General features: G+C 32.6%; 1 protein-coding gene across 5 annotated transcripts in view; it reads right to left on the bottom strand.

Annotated features, from left to right (window-relative positions):
* Positions 1–19372, bottom strand: part of LOC411630 (ribosomal protein S6 kinase alpha-5) — a 42773-nt gene that overhangs the window by 15641 nt on the left and 7760 nt on the right. For 3 of the 5 annotated variants that reach the window (XM_006559660.3, XM_016913506.2, XM_006559661.3), the window contains one exon: positions 16575–17316. The exons of the other annotated variants lie outside the window; for them this stretch is intronic. In XM_006559660.3, the coding sequence (XP_006559723.1) occupies positions 16575–16794 (220 nt within the window). In that variant the 5' untranslated portion in view covers positions 16795–17316. The remainder of the gene's footprint in view (positions 1–16574; positions 17317–19372) is intronic. 5 annotated transcript variants of the gene reach the window in all.

Raw genomic sequence — 19372 nt, 5'->3', positions numbered from 1 at the left:
CTTGGATGTATAAATTTATTCCTTATTACTCGTTATTATTATTCGTGAATTGATTAGATTTTGAAAAAAAAAATTATTGTATCGTTCGAAATATTCCAAAAAAAAAAATATAAAAATTAATTCGATTCGAATTTTTTAATCTTTTTTCTTTTTTTTTCCGTAAAAATATAGAATCGATCGCTTTGGTTTTAATTTGAAATTAAAATTATTTTTACGAATAATATTATTTCCCTACTTTTAGAAAACAATATTATAATCGAGTGTACAATTGTACAAGGCTTTATGTAAAATTTTTTTTTTTTTTTCAGATTTGGAAGAAAATATTCGCGAAAATATAGTCTGGATAATTTTTCTTTTTTTTCCCCTCTTTTATCCCTTCCTCCTCCTCCTCGCAAACATCAGTTTGTTGTAAATAACAGATAACAGTGTGTTGCTTATCGTTTAACAACTATTTCACGCGAAATGGTACTTATCAACCATTTGTGTTGTGTATTTACAAATAGCCGAATCAAATTTTAGATACACGATAGGGACGATAACAAGTTCGTCACACGTTTTCAGTTCTCATGGTGAAACTTGTGAAGCATCATTGAAAATAAATTGAATCGCGCCAAAGGTTTTTATCGCTCGAACTCGTAAGTGAATGGTGGAGTGATACAATACTTTCTTTTTTTTTTTTCTTTATATTTTTACGTTTTTCGAAATTTAATTTTCACTAAATAATATATAAATCCATTTTTGGAGAAAAGGAGGAAAAGGAATTGTATATGATATATTATTTTGTCGTTTTGTTAATCAAAATCGATGATATAAATGTTGAGAATGACCTTCTTCTTTCTATCTCTCTTTTTTTTTTTTTTATTCAGAATGTACAAATAGCAGAGTTTAAGATAAACCAAAAAAAAAAAAAAAAAAACGATAGCTCGTATTTATTTTACACGATAATCATTCTTTTTTTCCCTTTCTTTCAAAATTTATTCCAAATTTTTTAATACGCTAATTTTCATTTAAAGATCATCAAGATCGAAGATGATTTTGATTTAAAAAGAATTGAGGAAAAATGTGGAACATTCCTTTTCTTTCTTAATCACTGTATTTTTTTTTTTTTTTTTTTTCTGTTCAGAAACGATAATAAGACTCGCGATACGAATGACGTAAATATTCAAAGTGTTGTCATTTGAAATGAGAACGATACAAGCCACACGTAAAAGCATAATTACATTTTCATATTCAATCAAAGATCAGAAAAAATAATAATGGTATAACGTAATAATAAAACTCGTATTATACTTGTTTAAAAATATAGTTGAAAAAAAAATTCAATTTGTTTTGTAAAGAAAATATATTATGTTCTATAAAAATATAATTAGATTAGTTAAGAAATTAGTTTTAAAAATACAACTAGATTAATTATACTATTCAAATGAGTCACTCGCACGTAGAATATAATTAACCTAATTTTTTTTATCAATCATTTAAAGTCCACTCTAATTTTTAAAAATATATATATATATATATATAAAAAACTTTTTTTCATTTTTTCAATATATAAGTTTTCAAATCCTATTAAGAAATCAAAAATCGGAGGAATAAAATTGTTAAGATTTTCGATACAGGAAAATAAAATAAAATAAATACGAGAAGGAGAAAAAAATTATTCAAAGTTGAATACGAATACGTCATAAATAAATGAATAACTATTTTATACCAGAACTAATATCTCAATAAGCTCGATTATATTAGCGACGCTAATGGAAAAAAACCTGAAATCAGCCTTCTTTAACGAGACACAGTTGCAAGCGTACTGCTGTCGTGTATTATCATCGATCGTTTAATATCTGTTTAGAAATAAGCGTATCGTCCCGTTGTTCCTTGACAATAGTCGTCCCACTGTGCCGCATATAAATCAGAGAAGGGAATATATCGCGTGATATTAAGTGCACGTGTAGTTGGCTTTCGTCTGGCGAAAGAAAGTAGTCGATCCCGTTACGAAATAGCGAGTGAATGCCGACTATCTGGGTCAGACAAAAGCGGAACTTCCGCGACTATGCTCGAGGGCTGTCGAATCGTTTAACCTGGGAATCGCGTAAAAATTGATCGTATCATCGTCCTAAATATTTTCACTTATATCGTATCTGTATTTTAAAGGAAAAATTAAGATAAGAAATTCCATTTTTAAAACCCGATTAAAAGTCTCGGTTAGGTCAAAGCGATCCATATAGTCGTATAAACTTGTATATCGTTTAATACGTGAATTGGATATTGAATCAAATAAATTGTAAAAAGGAAAGTTTTTTTTTTTGACGAAATATTATCGAGATAAGAGAAGAACAAGTGACGCATGAACATTTTTTAACTTATCCTCATCCTCGACAACAATCTTTAATGTTTTCTTCTGTGTATTCATTATGGAAAAAAAAAATACGAATTTTTATAATATTATTATAATTAATAAGGATAAATTATTTCTTATTAATTCGCATCGTTTTGAGGAAAAATTGAGGGACGTAGATTGTAAAATATCGGGACAATTAACTTTATAGATATTTTTCACGATATACACTTTTAATCTTTTGTTCGTGTATACACGGAGACGAACGGAGAATTTCTTATTTATATACGGGTAATTATCCTTTCGAGAAAGAATTATTGCAGAGATACCGTATTGTTCGATCGTTTTGAAAAGCCCGCAGCTGGCCGTGGCTTTACGACAAACCAAGGTTTTTCGACAATTTTCAAGAGGCCGGGGACATAAAATGGCCGTGTACGCTCTGCTTGCAGTGGCACAACCGTTATTTGATACGGTACTGTGCCTTACGTTACACGCATTCCTCCGTTTGCCTCGTCGTCGCCAGGTAAATCGTGCACGTGTAACTCCACACGTGCCTCCTCCATCAGTCCGTGTTTCGCCATCGCGCACGCAACTATTACCTTGATTAATTAAAATAAGATAATGAAAAATGTAATGACTGGTCGGGAACACCGCTGAAGTGAGGTTATTTTGCGAATCTTTCTTTCGACAAAGGGAATGATATATAATAGTATAGGTTATGATCGATATTTGAATAAAAGGATGTATACGCATACGTATCATTTTTTAATTATTATTCATCCGTTGAAGGATGCTTTAGAAATTTAAAAAAGTAAAAAAAAGACAGAGAGAGAGAGAGAGAGAGAGATTGGTTGGAAATGAAAACTAAGTAGGTCACCACGGTGGCCACGCGACACGAAACGTACCGGTAACATTATGAAATAGTCTCCAATATTAATGAAATCGACCGTGAGTCACCAATGATTTACACGGCAAAAATATTTCCATTCTTATAGTAGTGGAATATTTATAACAACTCGATAATAATAAAATGTATAAAAAATAAATCTAGGACGAAACCTCTCCATTATCTGTTAAAAACAACAAATTTAATATCTCTCTTTTCAATCATAATTCCATCATTGATGTCACCGATAACTTTAATAGAAGAAATATCCAATTTTCCTAAAATATCTTTCAAGATGAACATTTAACAAATAATTATAAATAGTAAAAATTTTCGAAAAACAAACAATATTAACCGATAGAAGATTTTATTATTCTCCCCTCCTTCTGACATCAATTCTTATTACCATCGTTCATGCCACTAACTTAACTTTACGATAACTTTAATAGAAGAAATATCCATTTTTTCTAAAGTATCTTTTAATAATAATACGAAAAAAAAAAAAAGATCTTTCAAGATGAACATTTTCAAATAATTATAGTAAAAATTTTCGAAAAACAAACAATATTAACCTATAGAAGATTTTATTATTCTCCCCTCCTCCTGACACCAATTCTATTACCATCATGTTCGTGCCACTAACTTAACTCAGTCGATAATGATGCTTCTATTCCTCGTAAGCGATATCCCAACGATTAAAACTAAAACAAACACTTTTTCGCATCCCCTTCGTCGAAAACGATTAATATATGGTAACAAATTCGAAATACCGATCAATGTGTTCTCATCTTCCATCGGAAAAATCCTTCCACGTACGTCTAAAGAGAGAGAGAGAAAAAAGAAAGGAAGGAAGAGAAGGCGGGAAAAACGTAATAGACTCGGTGTATAAAACTCGGTCCGATATTTTACAGGGGGCCAGTGGGGAGGAGAGGGAGAAAGAGAGGGGGGGGGAGGATGGCGTCGACGGGCTACACGGACGCGCGCAACTGGTACACGATACGACAAAGAAGCTTTTCGACATGTAATTCCCCGTAAGCGAGCACGCTCTCGAACGGGGAAAACACACCGAAGGATAAATAACTCGTTCCAAGGCAAGTTCGCCGCCGAGTCTAAATATAAATTCGCAACAAATCAATATCAACGCATACGCGGACGCCACGCTGTGTGGATTCGATGGGCAGGCATTTAGCGGATATGCAGACATATTCTCAAATGCACACGTTCAGGGAACGTGATTGCGGAGAATCTTTTTCCGCAACCGTTGCACGGATCTCTCCTCGACGAGAGTTCTTTTTTTTTTTTTTTTTTTTTTTTTGTGGAATCGCTTAAGGTATAATTACGAGGAGGAGGTTAAAATGGATGGGGAAACGGATGTAATGCGATATCTGACTCTGCTCGAAGGGTTTGGTGGTACCTTTTTACCATTTTCTTCTTCTTTCTTTCTCTCTTTTTTCCTTTATATCTAGAAAATTTATTTGGAATGTATATACAATAACTGTGTGTAGGTTTAAGTTGTGAAAATGATTTATATAATATGTCGATGAAAAAATATATGGATATACATGTGATTACGATATTTTTGTCGCAGCTTATAAAAATAATAAAGACAACAGATAAGCTTGTTTTATGAGAATAAGAATATTCTTTCTTAAAGAGAAAGATTAAGATGAGATAAGATCGATGAATTAAAAATGCCAGACACGAATTTTTTAAAATTTTTGCATTTTTTGAAAAGGTTAATGCAAGTATATATATATATAAATTTCTACGTATATATTATAATAATTGAATATCAGATATTGTTAAGTATCATATATATATATAATTGATTAAGATCAAGAAACTTTTTTTTCATTTATATTAATGAATTCGATCTTTTCAGACGAAACACAAGTAGCAATATTGCATGTACATTTTATAGAATTCGCAAAAAATATTATTCCCTCTCTTTTCAAATTTTTCCCATCTTTCGTCTCACAAAATGGCGACGAAAGTATCTACTGATCTTAAATATTTGTGCAGCTGTATAAATATTTTCACTACTTGCAAAAACACGAAAGTACAACCAAAGCGATTTCTTCTTTTTCTTTCTTTCTTTCTTTCTTCTTCTTCTTCTTCTTTTTTTTTTCAAGCGACTCGTTAAAAATTGATACGAGGATCAGAAGATTGGAGAAGAGAACGTCACGTTAAACCATAAAAGTTGCTAAACAAACGAAAAATAAAGTAACTCGTCGATAGGTCGGCGTTTTAATCAAGTTTTGCGCGCGCGTAAAAAGCGGGTGAAAGAGGAGGGGGGAAAAAAAAAAAAGAAAAAGAAAAAGAAAAAAAAAAGAGAACGATCGAGCAAACATTTATCGTAATAATCGTCTTCGATGGCCATTTACTATTGCCGCGTAAACATGTTCATGCAGATTCGCTTGCGCAAAAACCAGATTACGTAAGATCGTTTGCATTAAAGAATTTATTGTTGCCGTTTTGTACTTGACGAATCGAATCGTAGAACAATCGATCGAAAGGGGAATATTTTCCTTATCCTTGTTTTAAACTCGCCAATATCTCTCTCTCTCTCTCTCTCAATTTGATTCGATTGTTTTCAAAAACTATATAACTTTTCAAAAATTTTGTTTATTTACAAGGATCTCCAATACTGAATTTTCTATGTCTGAAAATTTATTTCTTCTAAAAGTATAATCCCTGTCTTAGTTTATGCGTTTCGAATTGTTTTCGTGTATTTTTTTTAGCAAAGAGCAACAAGAAAAAGTTTTTTAAATTAAATTCTCTATACTTTTTTTTTATCTAATGAAATTTATATCGATAGAATCGTAATTCTAGAAAGAAAAATCAATCAATTATATTTTATGTATTTTCATATACGTTTCGAAATTAAAAGAATCTTAAGACTCGGTGTTCATTCGATATTGATCACAAACTAATTTCTCTTATTTCTGAAAAAGATTCCAAGATTGAAAAAGATACGTCGTAAATTAAAAAGTTGAAAAGAATAATAAATTTTCAAGAAAGAGCAGCAACGTAGATTTCATGAAAGATTCATTATTGAAAATTAAGAAAGATATAAGTGAATTAAAATATAGACATTCTTTCTTTTTTTTCTTTCTCGAAAATTTACAAGCTTGTACTAAAGAAACTGAAAAAAAAAGAACCATCCTCGACAAAAATTATAAATCAAGTTTCCACGAAACAAGATGAATCAAGCATTGATCAAGATTTCACTGCAAGTAAGTTCACGTTCCTTGAATTCAAATACGCAAGAATTTTGGCTGAAAAATAGTAATTAAAAAACAGATGATCCAACGAATCTTTCGAATAAATGAGTTCTATCTTCAAAAAAAAAAAAACGCAGACCAATGACTTATGTGACCAAATTACTCGATCGATCAAGAAACTTCACTTTTGAAGCAACTATCACATTTCCAGATTATATTCCAATTATTTCCATCACAAATTTTGATTGACAAATAATTTTTCTTCCAGGATAATTTGCATATCATGGAAAATCTCGGAAGGAGGATGGAATGGGAGAAAAACGAAAGTCTAGGATCTTTAACCCATTAATGGGTTAGGCGTAGAGGCTCCAACTGATTAATATTGGCCGAGACTTCCGTCTTGCCCTTTTGGAAGTATTCCAACGTTGCGCCAGCACTGCAGCTAAAGTTCATCGTGGATTTAACGGAAGCATTGATACCGAACACTACACTCGGTGTATTCTTACAAGCATACTCGATCCATCTGCAATGCTGGTGAAATGTTGGAACACTTTACTCGATACCACTAACATCGTATCAATTTTTACGGCGTTCGAACGACCGTGGTGGAGAAAATCCATTACTCGTAAATATACTGTCAAAAAAAAAAATTCTCTCCGCAACTATAATAATCATATTTTCCACAACTCTCTCTCTATCTCTCTTCATCAAACAAAAATAAACTTTCCGTTAGAAATAAATTCGTATTAAAATTCAAAAAACGATTCGAAACGGCAGTTGGTTCCAACCAAGTCATCCCAGTGATACAAACTGGTGCAAAAAAAGTTCAAAGGGGGAGAGGAACTGTTTCACCAGAAATCATGAAACATACTCCGAAGAAACTGGGTCGCTGGGAAGCGTTCTAACAGATCTCGTTCACCAAGGAACGGGGGATCTTCATTAAATATACCTAAGACCTAGACAGCCTTGATAATCCGTATCTCGAGATCGAAAACTTAACATTTTCCTCGATCTCGAACGATCCATCACCGAAAAGAACAGATTAATTAATAAAAACAGGATCTTTATCATTTTTATTATCCTCTTTTTCCAAATCGAAATTTACATTTCAATAACAACGAGAGAGTTAAATATCTGCCCAAAAAAAAAAAGAAACGAAACGATCTCCTTCCACTGGCAGAGGCTATAATCGCGCTCTTCGATAATATTTGCAATTTTTAAAACGAGACTTGTGTGAAAACAAGGAATCTCGGCGCGAGGAAGAGGAGATGGAAGTGTTATCGAAAAGGCAGAAAGTTTTCGTCGAAGATTAGTCAATGTTACACAACGTTCCACGATCAATCGTTCCTCTACGTGCACGTGTACTCACGGGTACACTTCTTCTTCTTCTTCTTCTTCTCTTGTTCCTTTTTTTCTTTCTTTCTTTCTTTCTTTTTTTCTTCAATGTGTACATCCAATAACGAAACGGTCAACGGAATAATTTACCAAGTATAATTGCAGCAACTGGGTGTGCAAGCTAATTCTGTGATATAATGCTCGCGCGTATTACATACGCGACTAACAGGTGTGTATAACTGTCATCTCTGGTCACCGGTCGATTACGGACATTATATATTTTATGAAGATTAAAAAGAATTTTATGGATATTATATAGGATGGGGAGAGGGAAGGACAAAATGTGAGAACAGAGTCTCCGGAGAAAAGAGTCTCGAGTATCAAGTATCAAGGTCAAGTAGAGGTCGGTGTGATGATCCTCATTTCGAGTTCCTCCTCGAATCCTTCACCCTTCTAGTTTTCTATTATCCCATTCTTGCAATGATCAGTGAACAAACAATAATTGGGATTAATCAGGATTTCCTCTCCTCTTCTTTTTTGGAATCGAATATTCGAGTATAAATTAAAAATATATAAAGTTTCTTCTTCAAAAATTGCGAAATGTTAAGTGAACTCGTTCTCAACTACTGATACATCTCGTATCGGTTAATGATCACGAAATAAATAATTCTGAAATAAAATTCTAAAAGACTGATTACGTGTTATCTTCTCTCTCTCTCTCTGGGAATAACAACGAGTTTTCGATCGAGATAATAAGAAATCACATTTTGCAATATAGTGAATGAAAATGGAAGAAAGAAAGAGATGTATAAAAAGAGAGGATACAAAATCGACAGATTCGCGATCGTTATTTCATCTTTTCCAGTTGTCCAGACTTGACCATTCGATACGTTATACGTTTCCAGCCGTACGTACCAGTCCAATATATTTCCACCGCAAACGGCAGCATTGTCGGCCACCATTACCCCGGAAATATCTATAAATTTATTAGAGAGAGACCCGTGGAAATGCATCCACAACGGCGGGCTACGTTTTGCCGAACAAAGCAGAGAGTTATTTATCACCCTCGATTCAAGAGAATCGCGCGATTCTTGGATCTTCACTTGCTATCTTCGCGAACGTCTTTTCTATAATTTTATAAGAATGCAATATTATTCGTTGTTAATAACCCCTTGGATATTGCCTTTTAAATATCTCGATTGTTATTCTCTATAATTTGAGAGGGTAATTAAATAGAAATGTTAATAAATCGAGCCTCTCGATTATTGGCAATTTTTTTCGAGAAGAGATTCGAGAAATTTATAGGTTAGGTTCTCGAATCGTGTAACAGAGTTGGTATAATAATTATAAAATATTATTATATTGCTTGTGATAATAAATGTTCATACTTTGGATGCTTTCTAGAAACTATAATTTCAGTCGCTTTGAGGTTCGTATTGGCGGGCAATTAAATGATGATAGAAAGAATTTGAAAGATTCAAGTACGCTACTGTACGGATCGAATGTGTTGCAGCGTTGGTTACGATTGTTGTTCGCCTCCAGTTTCAAGCTTTGATTAATAAATGGATAATAATTCCTGATTCGGGCATAGCTTAGAATACCTGGAAGCCTTGAGGTAGTAACGATAACCCTCGAATAGCCTACGTGTACCGATCACATTGAACGAACAATAATGAGCCGAGAGGTATCGAAAGTTATAAAATCATTGCGAACGATTATTTCTGTGGAGAAATAAAAAAGGTTTATCATGTATGACCTAACGATAGCAATTGCAGATTAAAGAGTGTATAATGGCAAAAGGAAAACCATAACAAATTACAAAAATCATTCGAAAAGTCGCAAAATCTGTTCGTTTCTATCTGTTTAAAGATTCCACATATTAAACAATATCGATATTCAAATTTAGATAAGAATAAATAAAAGTTAAGTTGTGGTTTGAATAAAAACAAGAAAACAAAAAAAAGTTGAAACTGTCGAAATTACCTCTTCCTAATGGACGATTTAAAAACAAAAACATAAAAACATTAAACGGAAGATATGCAAATAAAAACGGTAGAACGGAAGGTTATATTCAAATTCGATGAAGTATCAAATAAGATACTTGAGGAGGTGTGTTATTTCGAGAAGAAGAAGAAAAAAAGAAAAACTCTTTTGCCCATACTCCTTTCCTCACGATGTAAAAAATTATAATACATGAATTCGTATTACAGAAATTCGTTCGATCGGTTATAACTACTGTTCGTTATTTCTTTTTTTTTTTTTTCCATGATAACTGTACAATATATCGGTGTTATACCTGTAATCTACGTGGCACAAGGTCATAGATGTCCAAGGACGGCTTTAAAAAGAATGCAATATTTTTTTTTTTCTTTTTCCTACAAGTGCAAGTTTTTGCAAGCATTTCAGAAACCACTTCTTTTTAAACTTTCCATAAACTAAGAGATATTGAATTTAAAAAAATTTAGAAGGTAACAAGGACGATTTTTCATTGATTTCATTCGAGAAAAAAAAAAGAAGATTGGAGAAATCATCGGATCTAAAATGATATCATGTACGATACGATGATATCAAGGCGGACGAATGATTATCGATTTAATTCTTAATGGGATTTTAATGATCGTAAAATTCAAGAAAATAATAATCGAAGAAGAGAGAGAGAAAGAAAATAATTCGAGGTTATAAACGTTATTTCTTTATTTCTAGAATTTATTTGTGCCGTTAATAAACTACGTTTTGTAATTGTACGAAGTTCACTTTATCGAACGTCGAGCAGAGTTGTTAAAATTAATTACTGTACAATTAAAAAAAAATATGCGACTCTGGTTGAAAAATTTCAATAATATTAAAATAACATTTAAATCTCGGCATAAATAATCAATTAAAATATTTTTCTTATTTGTATTCTCTCTTTTCTTTTTCTTTCTTTTCTTCTCTCTTCTTTTTTCTTTTCTTTTTTTTTTTTTTTACATTATTAAAAAGAAAAAATTATTTTATACCACAGTATAAAATGTTATTACTTCGAGTAATGTATACACATTAAACTTGATAGACTTTGAACGTTTGTATAAGACTATAACCGACCTTAGAAACTTATTATATCAAAGTCAATGAACTCGAAATAGTTTACATATCTTCTTGAAAAAAAAAAAAAAGAAAAAGAAAAAAAAGGAAAACAGAGATAAAAAGAGAGAAAAGAAAAATAAACATTCTATTCGAAAAGAAGGGGAAAAAAAGGAAAAGAAAAAACAAAAGTCATCCTGAAAATTTCAAAGAATATTTACCTCGATAATATTTACTTCGATCATAAGAATACGTATATCCACGGACAGAATTGTCAGAACAATAATTCTAAATAGGTAAAAATTCAAAAATTTCTCATCAACAGTCACATTTAAATAGGTAAAAAAAAAAATTCGACACTAACGACACGGAATAATTTCGATCCTTAACACTCACAATAAACATTTCTTCCCTCTTGCTCGAAATTAAACGGACGAGAAAGATTAAAAAAAAAAAAAAAAAACCGGATCTCGAGAACCCCTAATTATTTCCAGCGATGCAACTTTATAATTCATAACAAAAAGCGTAATAAAGAAGATTGCACGAGAGAAGAGGAACGTTATATTCGAGGCGAGCGAACTCCGAGTCATTCTCCGACTTTTCGAATTCGTAATCACGTGGTACGAAGTCCAATCTTGGAAACGAGCTTTGAACAATTTTTGAAACGATACACGATTCCATTCAATATTTCGGGAGGGGGATAATTTAAAAGAAATTGAAAAATTGTTCGTGTAAATTGAGGGATGGAATGTCAAAAGTTCGATTTTCCATCCGGATTTAAAACGAATTACCTACGATGACCTAACCTCACTGTAACGTGCCACCCTCCTCCATGTTACGCCAGAAGCCTTAAAAGATCGCGAACAACGCTTGCAGATTGTGTAGCCAAGTTTCACTTTACTCGCCCTAAAAAAAAAAAAAAAAATCCACGACGTGGATCGCGCGTACAACGAAAATCATTCGTTTCTTCGAAAGCTTAAGCTTTAAAGGAGGGGGAGAGATAAATAAATAATAATTTTGTGCTTTAAATTATAACACGTATTTAAAAGTTTCTCTTATTAAATCGGGTTAATAAAGCGTATATATTAAATTCTAAAATAATTATTATTATATTTAATATTCCAAATAAAATAATCGAGGCAGAAAAGGAACTTCAAAATATTATGAAAAGATAATTTCTGAACAGGTATAAAATCTCCACGATATTTGCTTTCTAAAAATCCTTAAGCTCCTTCAATTTTTCAAACTTAATTGTCCCTCCAACTTTCTCCTTTAAATACACTCCGTCCAACTGCTCTGAAATCCTCAACTTTTGTACAAACCGATTGTACAAAATTACTTAAAAGATAATTCCCCAGGTAACAAGATTGGATACACGGGTATATATCCGGGATATATATATTCAAATCCCTTTAATCCCTTTTTCCGTCAACAAAATTTAAAAACGGAATAAAACTGAACACAAAACTTAAGCAAATCTCGGGATTTCTCTTCTTCCTTTTTTCTTTTTTCAAAAATAGAGAAAAAAAAGAAAAACAATAAAGAAAAATAGGGAAAAACAAAAGGAACGTATTCAAAGGAACGTATTACCACGCTCCATCATCTATCATCTACAACAATTGTTCTATTCCCTGCATTGAGCATCATAATAACTTCGTAAACGGGAGAAATCCTCCTCGAAAAGGGACTGGTTCAAAAGACTCCTTTTGATAACGGGTCTCTCGTAACAGTTGCATTATTACGAAGCTCGAATTTCCTTCTCCTCGAGGCACGGGAGGGAGGAGAAGGAGGGAGGGAACTGTCCTTCGATGCAGAGCAGGCCCCGGCCGGGCCCAACTGGACCCAATTATATGCACCGTCTCCTTCCTTCCCGCCTCTTTCGCGAAAGATCGACCATTCGGCGAGGAATGCGGATGAGAAAGTGGCGTGGTGTGTACGGTCACGCGTTAGCAAGGATCGATGTCCACGTAGTGCAAACGCGTGCAAACCGCGGGGAGGAAGGAAGGGAGGGAAAGAGAAGGGGGGGTGAAAGCGAACGCAAAAAGAAAAGGAAATGTAGGAAGGAAAGAGGAAAAATGAATGATGCACGCGGATAGGTGTCTAAAAACCGCATCGTGCGGTTGAGAGAGTTGTCAGTCCTCGGATTTCGTTCGAGAGGGGGGAGAAAGGAAGAGAGAAAGAGAGAGAGGATCCATCTGTCCCTCTTTATCGGCCCAAACTTATTACGATAGAAATTCATTGCTTGTTAATTATTTTTTATAATTATATTATAATATAATTTATAGTGTATCATAATATACTATAATTAAGATAGGATTATAATTATTATATCGATTGTATATAAAGTTTTGGTGAAATGAAAAAGATGATGAATGATGGATGGACATTGAGGGTCTGTTTAATAAAATTGAAATCAATTCTTTGGTAAATTTAACTGCGAATTTTTTAAAAAGTAAAATTATTGGTGTATATATATTTAAAAATTCTCGTGATTGTTTAAGGGACTCTATTCCATACTTTGCAAGAGGGATGAGAATTATTATTTTTATTTAAATTAATCTACTTGGATATTGAAGAAACCCAAATCTATCCCGAATTATAAATCAAATTCGAAAAAAGCAAAAAATGATAAAAAATGTACACGCTTGTCGTTCAGATAAGATAGATAACAATGTGGTATTATTTTTTCCAACTTGGATACTCGACACTTCGAAATTTTCGTACGTTAAACGTATGTTGAGCCTCTCGTGAAATACTCGTTAGAAGTATTGAATTCGCTTCGAGAAACATATACTTATACAGTGTGCATTTTTTTTTTAGATCCGGTTATGGGTGGGAATATCTTTTTTCGGGGTAATCCGAGGTGTATCTATCGCGACGAAGAATTTTTCGGACGGAGAAAGAGACGTTTGAAACATTGTAGCAAAAGATTTCTTTCGAAATCGACTTTTTTTCGAAACGTCTCGTCGATATAACTTTTTACTTTTTACAATAGGAAGAGATAATTATATAGGTAATTATAATTCATTACTCTACAATATTCTATTATTATATTTATTTTATCTGATTATCAAATATAATCACTTGGATAGATAATTAACGTAAAAATTCATTTTTTTATATAAATATAATGATTCAATGTTGTTATATTCAAACAAGAAATGGAAAACAACGATTGAAATATAAACGTTATAATAACAAAAAGGAAAAAAAAAAAAAGGAATTACTAATTTTGTACACAAACTGGTATCTGATAAAATACCGGTGAAATGGCGAGGAAGAAAAGGCTAAAGAAGAAGGAAAATAAAAGCTTGTGTATCAAGCTTCTCTTCACCTTAACTGGAGAGAAGAGAAACGTTTTCTGCTTCTCTGTAAATTGTTATTTCAATTGGAAAAAATAAATAAATAAATAAAATGAAATTTCAACCAGTCGAAAGAAATTTAAAGAATTCGACGAAGGGGAGAGCGGGAATAAATAATAACAACGGAAGCAATGATTCTTGTTGCCCTGTCAAACATCTACGACTTGAAGAATACTTTGTTGCAACCGATATCAAAACTGTGATGGCACTTTGGACGAGGATTGCGCAACAAGGTTGCCACGTGCAGTATGTCTTTGAACGTTTGCAATAATAGAAGCGTTTGGCGTGCGATCAAATCGTGCAATTTCTTTCATCTCTATTGAAAATGGAAGAAAAAAGATAAAGAAGGATAATAAATTGCACGAAATAATCAACAATTGGAATGGTGGAATTATCACAGTGTGACTTTCGAATTTACGAAATTGAATCGAAAATACTTGAAAATTGCTTTTTAATCAAGAAATAGAAAATTTTTACAACCATTCCATTTTGAATGGAACCACGAACGAAACAATGATCGAGACAAATATTCTCTGATAAAAAAATTTCATTTCACATCACAGGAAAATAATTTCCAAATCATCGAATATTATTGATAATCCTCTTTAAGTTTGAGAAACATCTTAAAGCCATAAAAGTTTACGAGCCCACACGTGAACGTTTTACTTTCTGGGTCCCGATACCCTGAAAGAGGGTTAAACGTGACGTTACACACTCTTATGGCGTGACTCACGAGATACTACAATGTCTACGAAAATGCGAAGCAATCTTTGGAACGAACCAATGTCCAACAAGATACTGTGAAGTTAGCAAAAAAATATATATAAAGACAAGATTAGTAAATTTTTATAACCAGAAATATTGACTTATAGAAACATGAATCTTGACGTTAAAATTTCTGTATAATATATTTATGTTTATATAAAAAAAAAAAAGTATTTATAAAATTTATATGATGTGTGCAAAATAAATCCACAGATCTAACCTAATCTAAAATAAAAATGTAATAATACTTTTCATATGAATTAAAAAATTTCTAATATAGATAATTGAAAAAAAAAAAGAAAATGAATTTAAAAGATTTAATCGTGAAATATGAATGTAATAATATTAAAGAAAAGAAAAAACGGTTGTATTTGATCGAATTTTATATATCAATTTCACCAACCATATCGATCTAGTAACTAATTGTGTCCCATTCCAGACGTCACTCCCTAGATTTATTCCCTAGAATCGTCGCGCGTTACCAAAATAAGGGAAGGCTTGGTTGCAAACAAGCTTTTCAATGAAATTGTTTCCGTGCATTTCGAATTACAAGTCAAGTTACATGCACGATTCATCGGACAATTTTGGGGGATAATTTTGTTCGTGGATAATTTTGGAGATCGTTTGTTAATAGGGCTCGTGATGACAAGAATAGCACAGACGAATGATTGTTTTGCTACCGTTTCCCGCACAAGAATAGACGAGAAGTTCTTGAGAGGTGTTATTCCTTCCGTGATCGTGCGTTTGAGACGGTAGAAGAATTGAATATTAATTCAATTTCGATAAAAAATTCGATCGAAAAGAAAAGATGGAAATTTAAGAAATTAAATGAAGAGAAAAATTTCCCGGCCGATAAAATATTGAAGTTGATATTTGTAATCGATCGATCCGTATCTGATATTGATTAATTTGAAAAAATATTCAAAGTAATTGACGTAGTTTGTTATTCAATCTATTTAACCAGGCTCGGTTCGCGCCATTAGAGCGTTCAATGTACTTGATATATTCTAACGAATACGTTTATCATACTTAAATCATGCTTTCGTTTATTCGTCATGCACTCAACATACACCCAACACACACGCCCAATGTACCAAAATTATTTATTTAACAAAATCATACAAAGGGGCAAAATCGGCTGTCAACACAAACCCCTTCGTTTCCAAACCCATATAACCAAACAAGTTAATCTTCTAGCTACTCTGTTCCATTCAGTGAATGGTATTCACCCAACAAACCATTACACGCGTCATCTCATTGACACAAAGTATCACTAACCGAATCACTATAATGTTATATAACTCGAAAAAAGGATGAATCTATATGGTTAAATAATAAAAAAAAAAAAAAAATATTATATCTCGAAAAAGAAAAAAAATTAATACTCCTTAATAAATTAATAAATTAATTTTCAAATTTTCTACTCATCAAATATTCTATCAAAAGATAGAAAAATGTGTCTTAGAATTATATTAGCTCAAGTTCAAATTCTTCGTGAAACTTCCAACGAAACTCTTATGTAAACACATCCATCCTTTATCGAGTTAATATCACCAATCACGAACAACAACCGTTTATATATTTTCGAGGAAAATATTCTCGAGTCGTACCTCTGTCCTCGTCGTAATCGGGAGCTGGCTCGTTAAAATCCCTCATGTCGAAATCGTCAATGTCCTTGGATAATGTGTAACAAGTCGATCCGTAGTTCCTTTCTTCAATGACAATTGGCTCCTCAACGATCGTCTCCACGTCGCTTCCATCCTCGAAGTAACCGCTCTCGTGCTCGGGGTTCTTCGTGGTACCTGCCGACGAGTCACCACTCTTCGACATGATTCTTCCTCTTTCACAATCGCGGGAGCTTTCTCAAGGGAGGATATATCACTGCATAACGCGGCCACAACTGTTTGAATGAACAAGACACGAGAATGAACGATCAGGAGACGATCGTCAACCGGACGATCATCCGCATGATCCGCTTCAACGAGGATCTCCTCCTCTTCTCCTCCCAGATTTCTTTCTTTCTTTCTTTCTTTCTTTCCTTTTTCCCCTCCCTCCTTTCTTTTCTTCACCAATCAGTTCCCACCGCCAACTGTCGTCGGAACGTCGACTTTCTTGCAAGCTGGATCGAGCCGATTCCTCGAAACACCTCGAGAGCTTCGGTGACAGATGATAATTTCGCCGATGCTTTTTTCCCGCGCTTTTTTTAAAAACACGGAACACGGTCGGTTGTTGGAACGAGCGTGCAACGAGGCTCTGTCGCTCCGCCTCGAGCGAAGCTGAATATATACAACGTGTGTTTTCGAAGCGCTCGGTTTATCGATGATTTTTATGATTCTACGATCGTGCGTATACCTGCGATTCAAAGAACAACCGATTAAAGCTAAACGTCCAGTTCGAATTTTCAGGATTGGGATTACCGATTTTGGGAAACCGAAAATGGATTGTTTCGTTATGTACGTGTTGTAAGAATTTTCCCATAATAATTTCCAATATATTTTTAAAATCTGATGGAAACGTTTTTCTTTTCCTTTTTTTTTTCGTCTCATAGAAGAAGAGAAGAACAATCGAATTCCAATGAAATAATCCATCTTCGGATCAATTGTATTAGTGAGCGAGTTTATGTAGCGATTATCGGGGATAGGAGCGTTAGTTAGATTGCACCAGGTCGGCGAACAATAAACTTTATCGGAGATAAAATTATTTTGAATTTTTCGCGTTATATACCCCGCCACGATTCCAGATGTTTTTCTTTTTTTTTTTTTCCTTTTTCCAAATCTACCGCGAATACTTTCTCCAAACGTCGAGCGAATTTATTGGGTCGTAACGTTTGAAATGTCCGGTTGTAAATAGTTAAACTCTAAAAATCGTATTGCTGTTTAAAGGAATATATATATGATGTTTACGAGGAAACGGGTATGAAGATAAAAGATAGAACCTTCGAATCTTCTACAATAGAGCTTCATTCATCGGCGGAAATTTTTACCTCGCTAACTACACGTCGTTAATCCTACCACCGGTTTCCGGAACTATCTAAACGTAAAATAAATGTTCAATCTGTTTGTTCCAACTTCAAGATTCTTGTACAGAGTATTAAGTTAAATTATAATAATATATTTATTTGGGACGGTAGAAGTAACGGTAAACAAGGGATTCAAAGTATTTAGAAAATTCCCCCCCTCCCCACCCCTTGGTTAATTATCCTGCATACTTGGATAGCCAACCAAATGAACTGAAGCGAACTCGAACGTATGAGACAGTCAATAATCACGAGGCAGAAGCCGACCGCGTCTTTCGGTTATTTTCGACCAACATCGGCAAAATTAACCGAAAATGACCGAAAGACGATCGGCTATTAAGTGTCGAGGCTGTTGACTACCTGTGCTTCGAATTTCTCATTTGTCATAAAACATCAATGCTCAATGTAATTTTTATTTACGCAGATATCTCTCCAGTTATTTAAATAATTATATACACACTTATACATACATTTCATAGTTCATAACATTATTTACTATTCTTAAAGTTCTTAGAACTACCTTTGTTGGAAGATATACAATTTGTTTCAAAAACCTCGTAATGAATATACATATGCGATTTTGCGTTCAATAAAAAAAGAGACGTGTTTTCGAGATTTTTTAGAAATATATCCTTGGATGTTTGATTGATTAATTTTATTTGAAAGAAAAAAAAAAAATACATTTCGATGAATACTCGAATACAAATATTTTTAAATTTCAAAGTATTATCGATAATATTAAATTGAAGGTTGTAATCATATCATTGTGTGAAGAATAATTAATATAAATTTAAATAATACAAAAACGTAAAAAAATTTTAATGTACTATTGTTGAAGATAAAAATGATTTTTGTTTTTTTTTTTCTTTTTTTTTTTTAATTCTAGCTATACATTTATATTATTTTTTTTTTTATTTGCATACAAAGATGAATTTATTTTAATTTAATTACTACTTCGTATTGAAGGATGAGATTTTCTTACTTAACTATGAAAACAAAGTAATTAACATCGATACAAATGAACTAAGACATTAGTACGTTAATATAGACATGCAAATCTTACACATGTTAACCTGTTTTTATAATTATAAAATGATAAGCTTAATCTCGATTATTTTTTCTTTAAAATTCTTTAAAAAAAAAAAAAAAAAACAAATTATTTACTGTTTATAAAAGGAAAATTTATTATTTTAATAATTTAATTTAATTTAATTTTATAAATTTCTTACTTTTTTTAATTTTACTTTTAAATTTGCAATGTCAACAATTTATCTTCAATATTTTCCTTTTTAGCTAATTTTTCTCTATTTAATACCTATTAATAACATATTCCCTATCAAGTGACCCATCGATAACCCACGATGAACTTTCTAATTTCTCATATTTTCCTTT

This window comes from Apis mellifera, linkage group LG8 (assembly GCF_003254395.2).
Source record: "Apis mellifera strain DH4 linkage group LG8, Amel_HAv3.1, whole genome shotgun sequence".
NCBI lineage: Eukaryota > Metazoa > Arthropoda > Insecta > Hymenoptera > Apidae > Apis > Apis mellifera.
The sequence above is the reverse complement of the archived record's forward strand: the minus strand, read 5'-3'. Positions and strand labels throughout refer to the sequence as shown.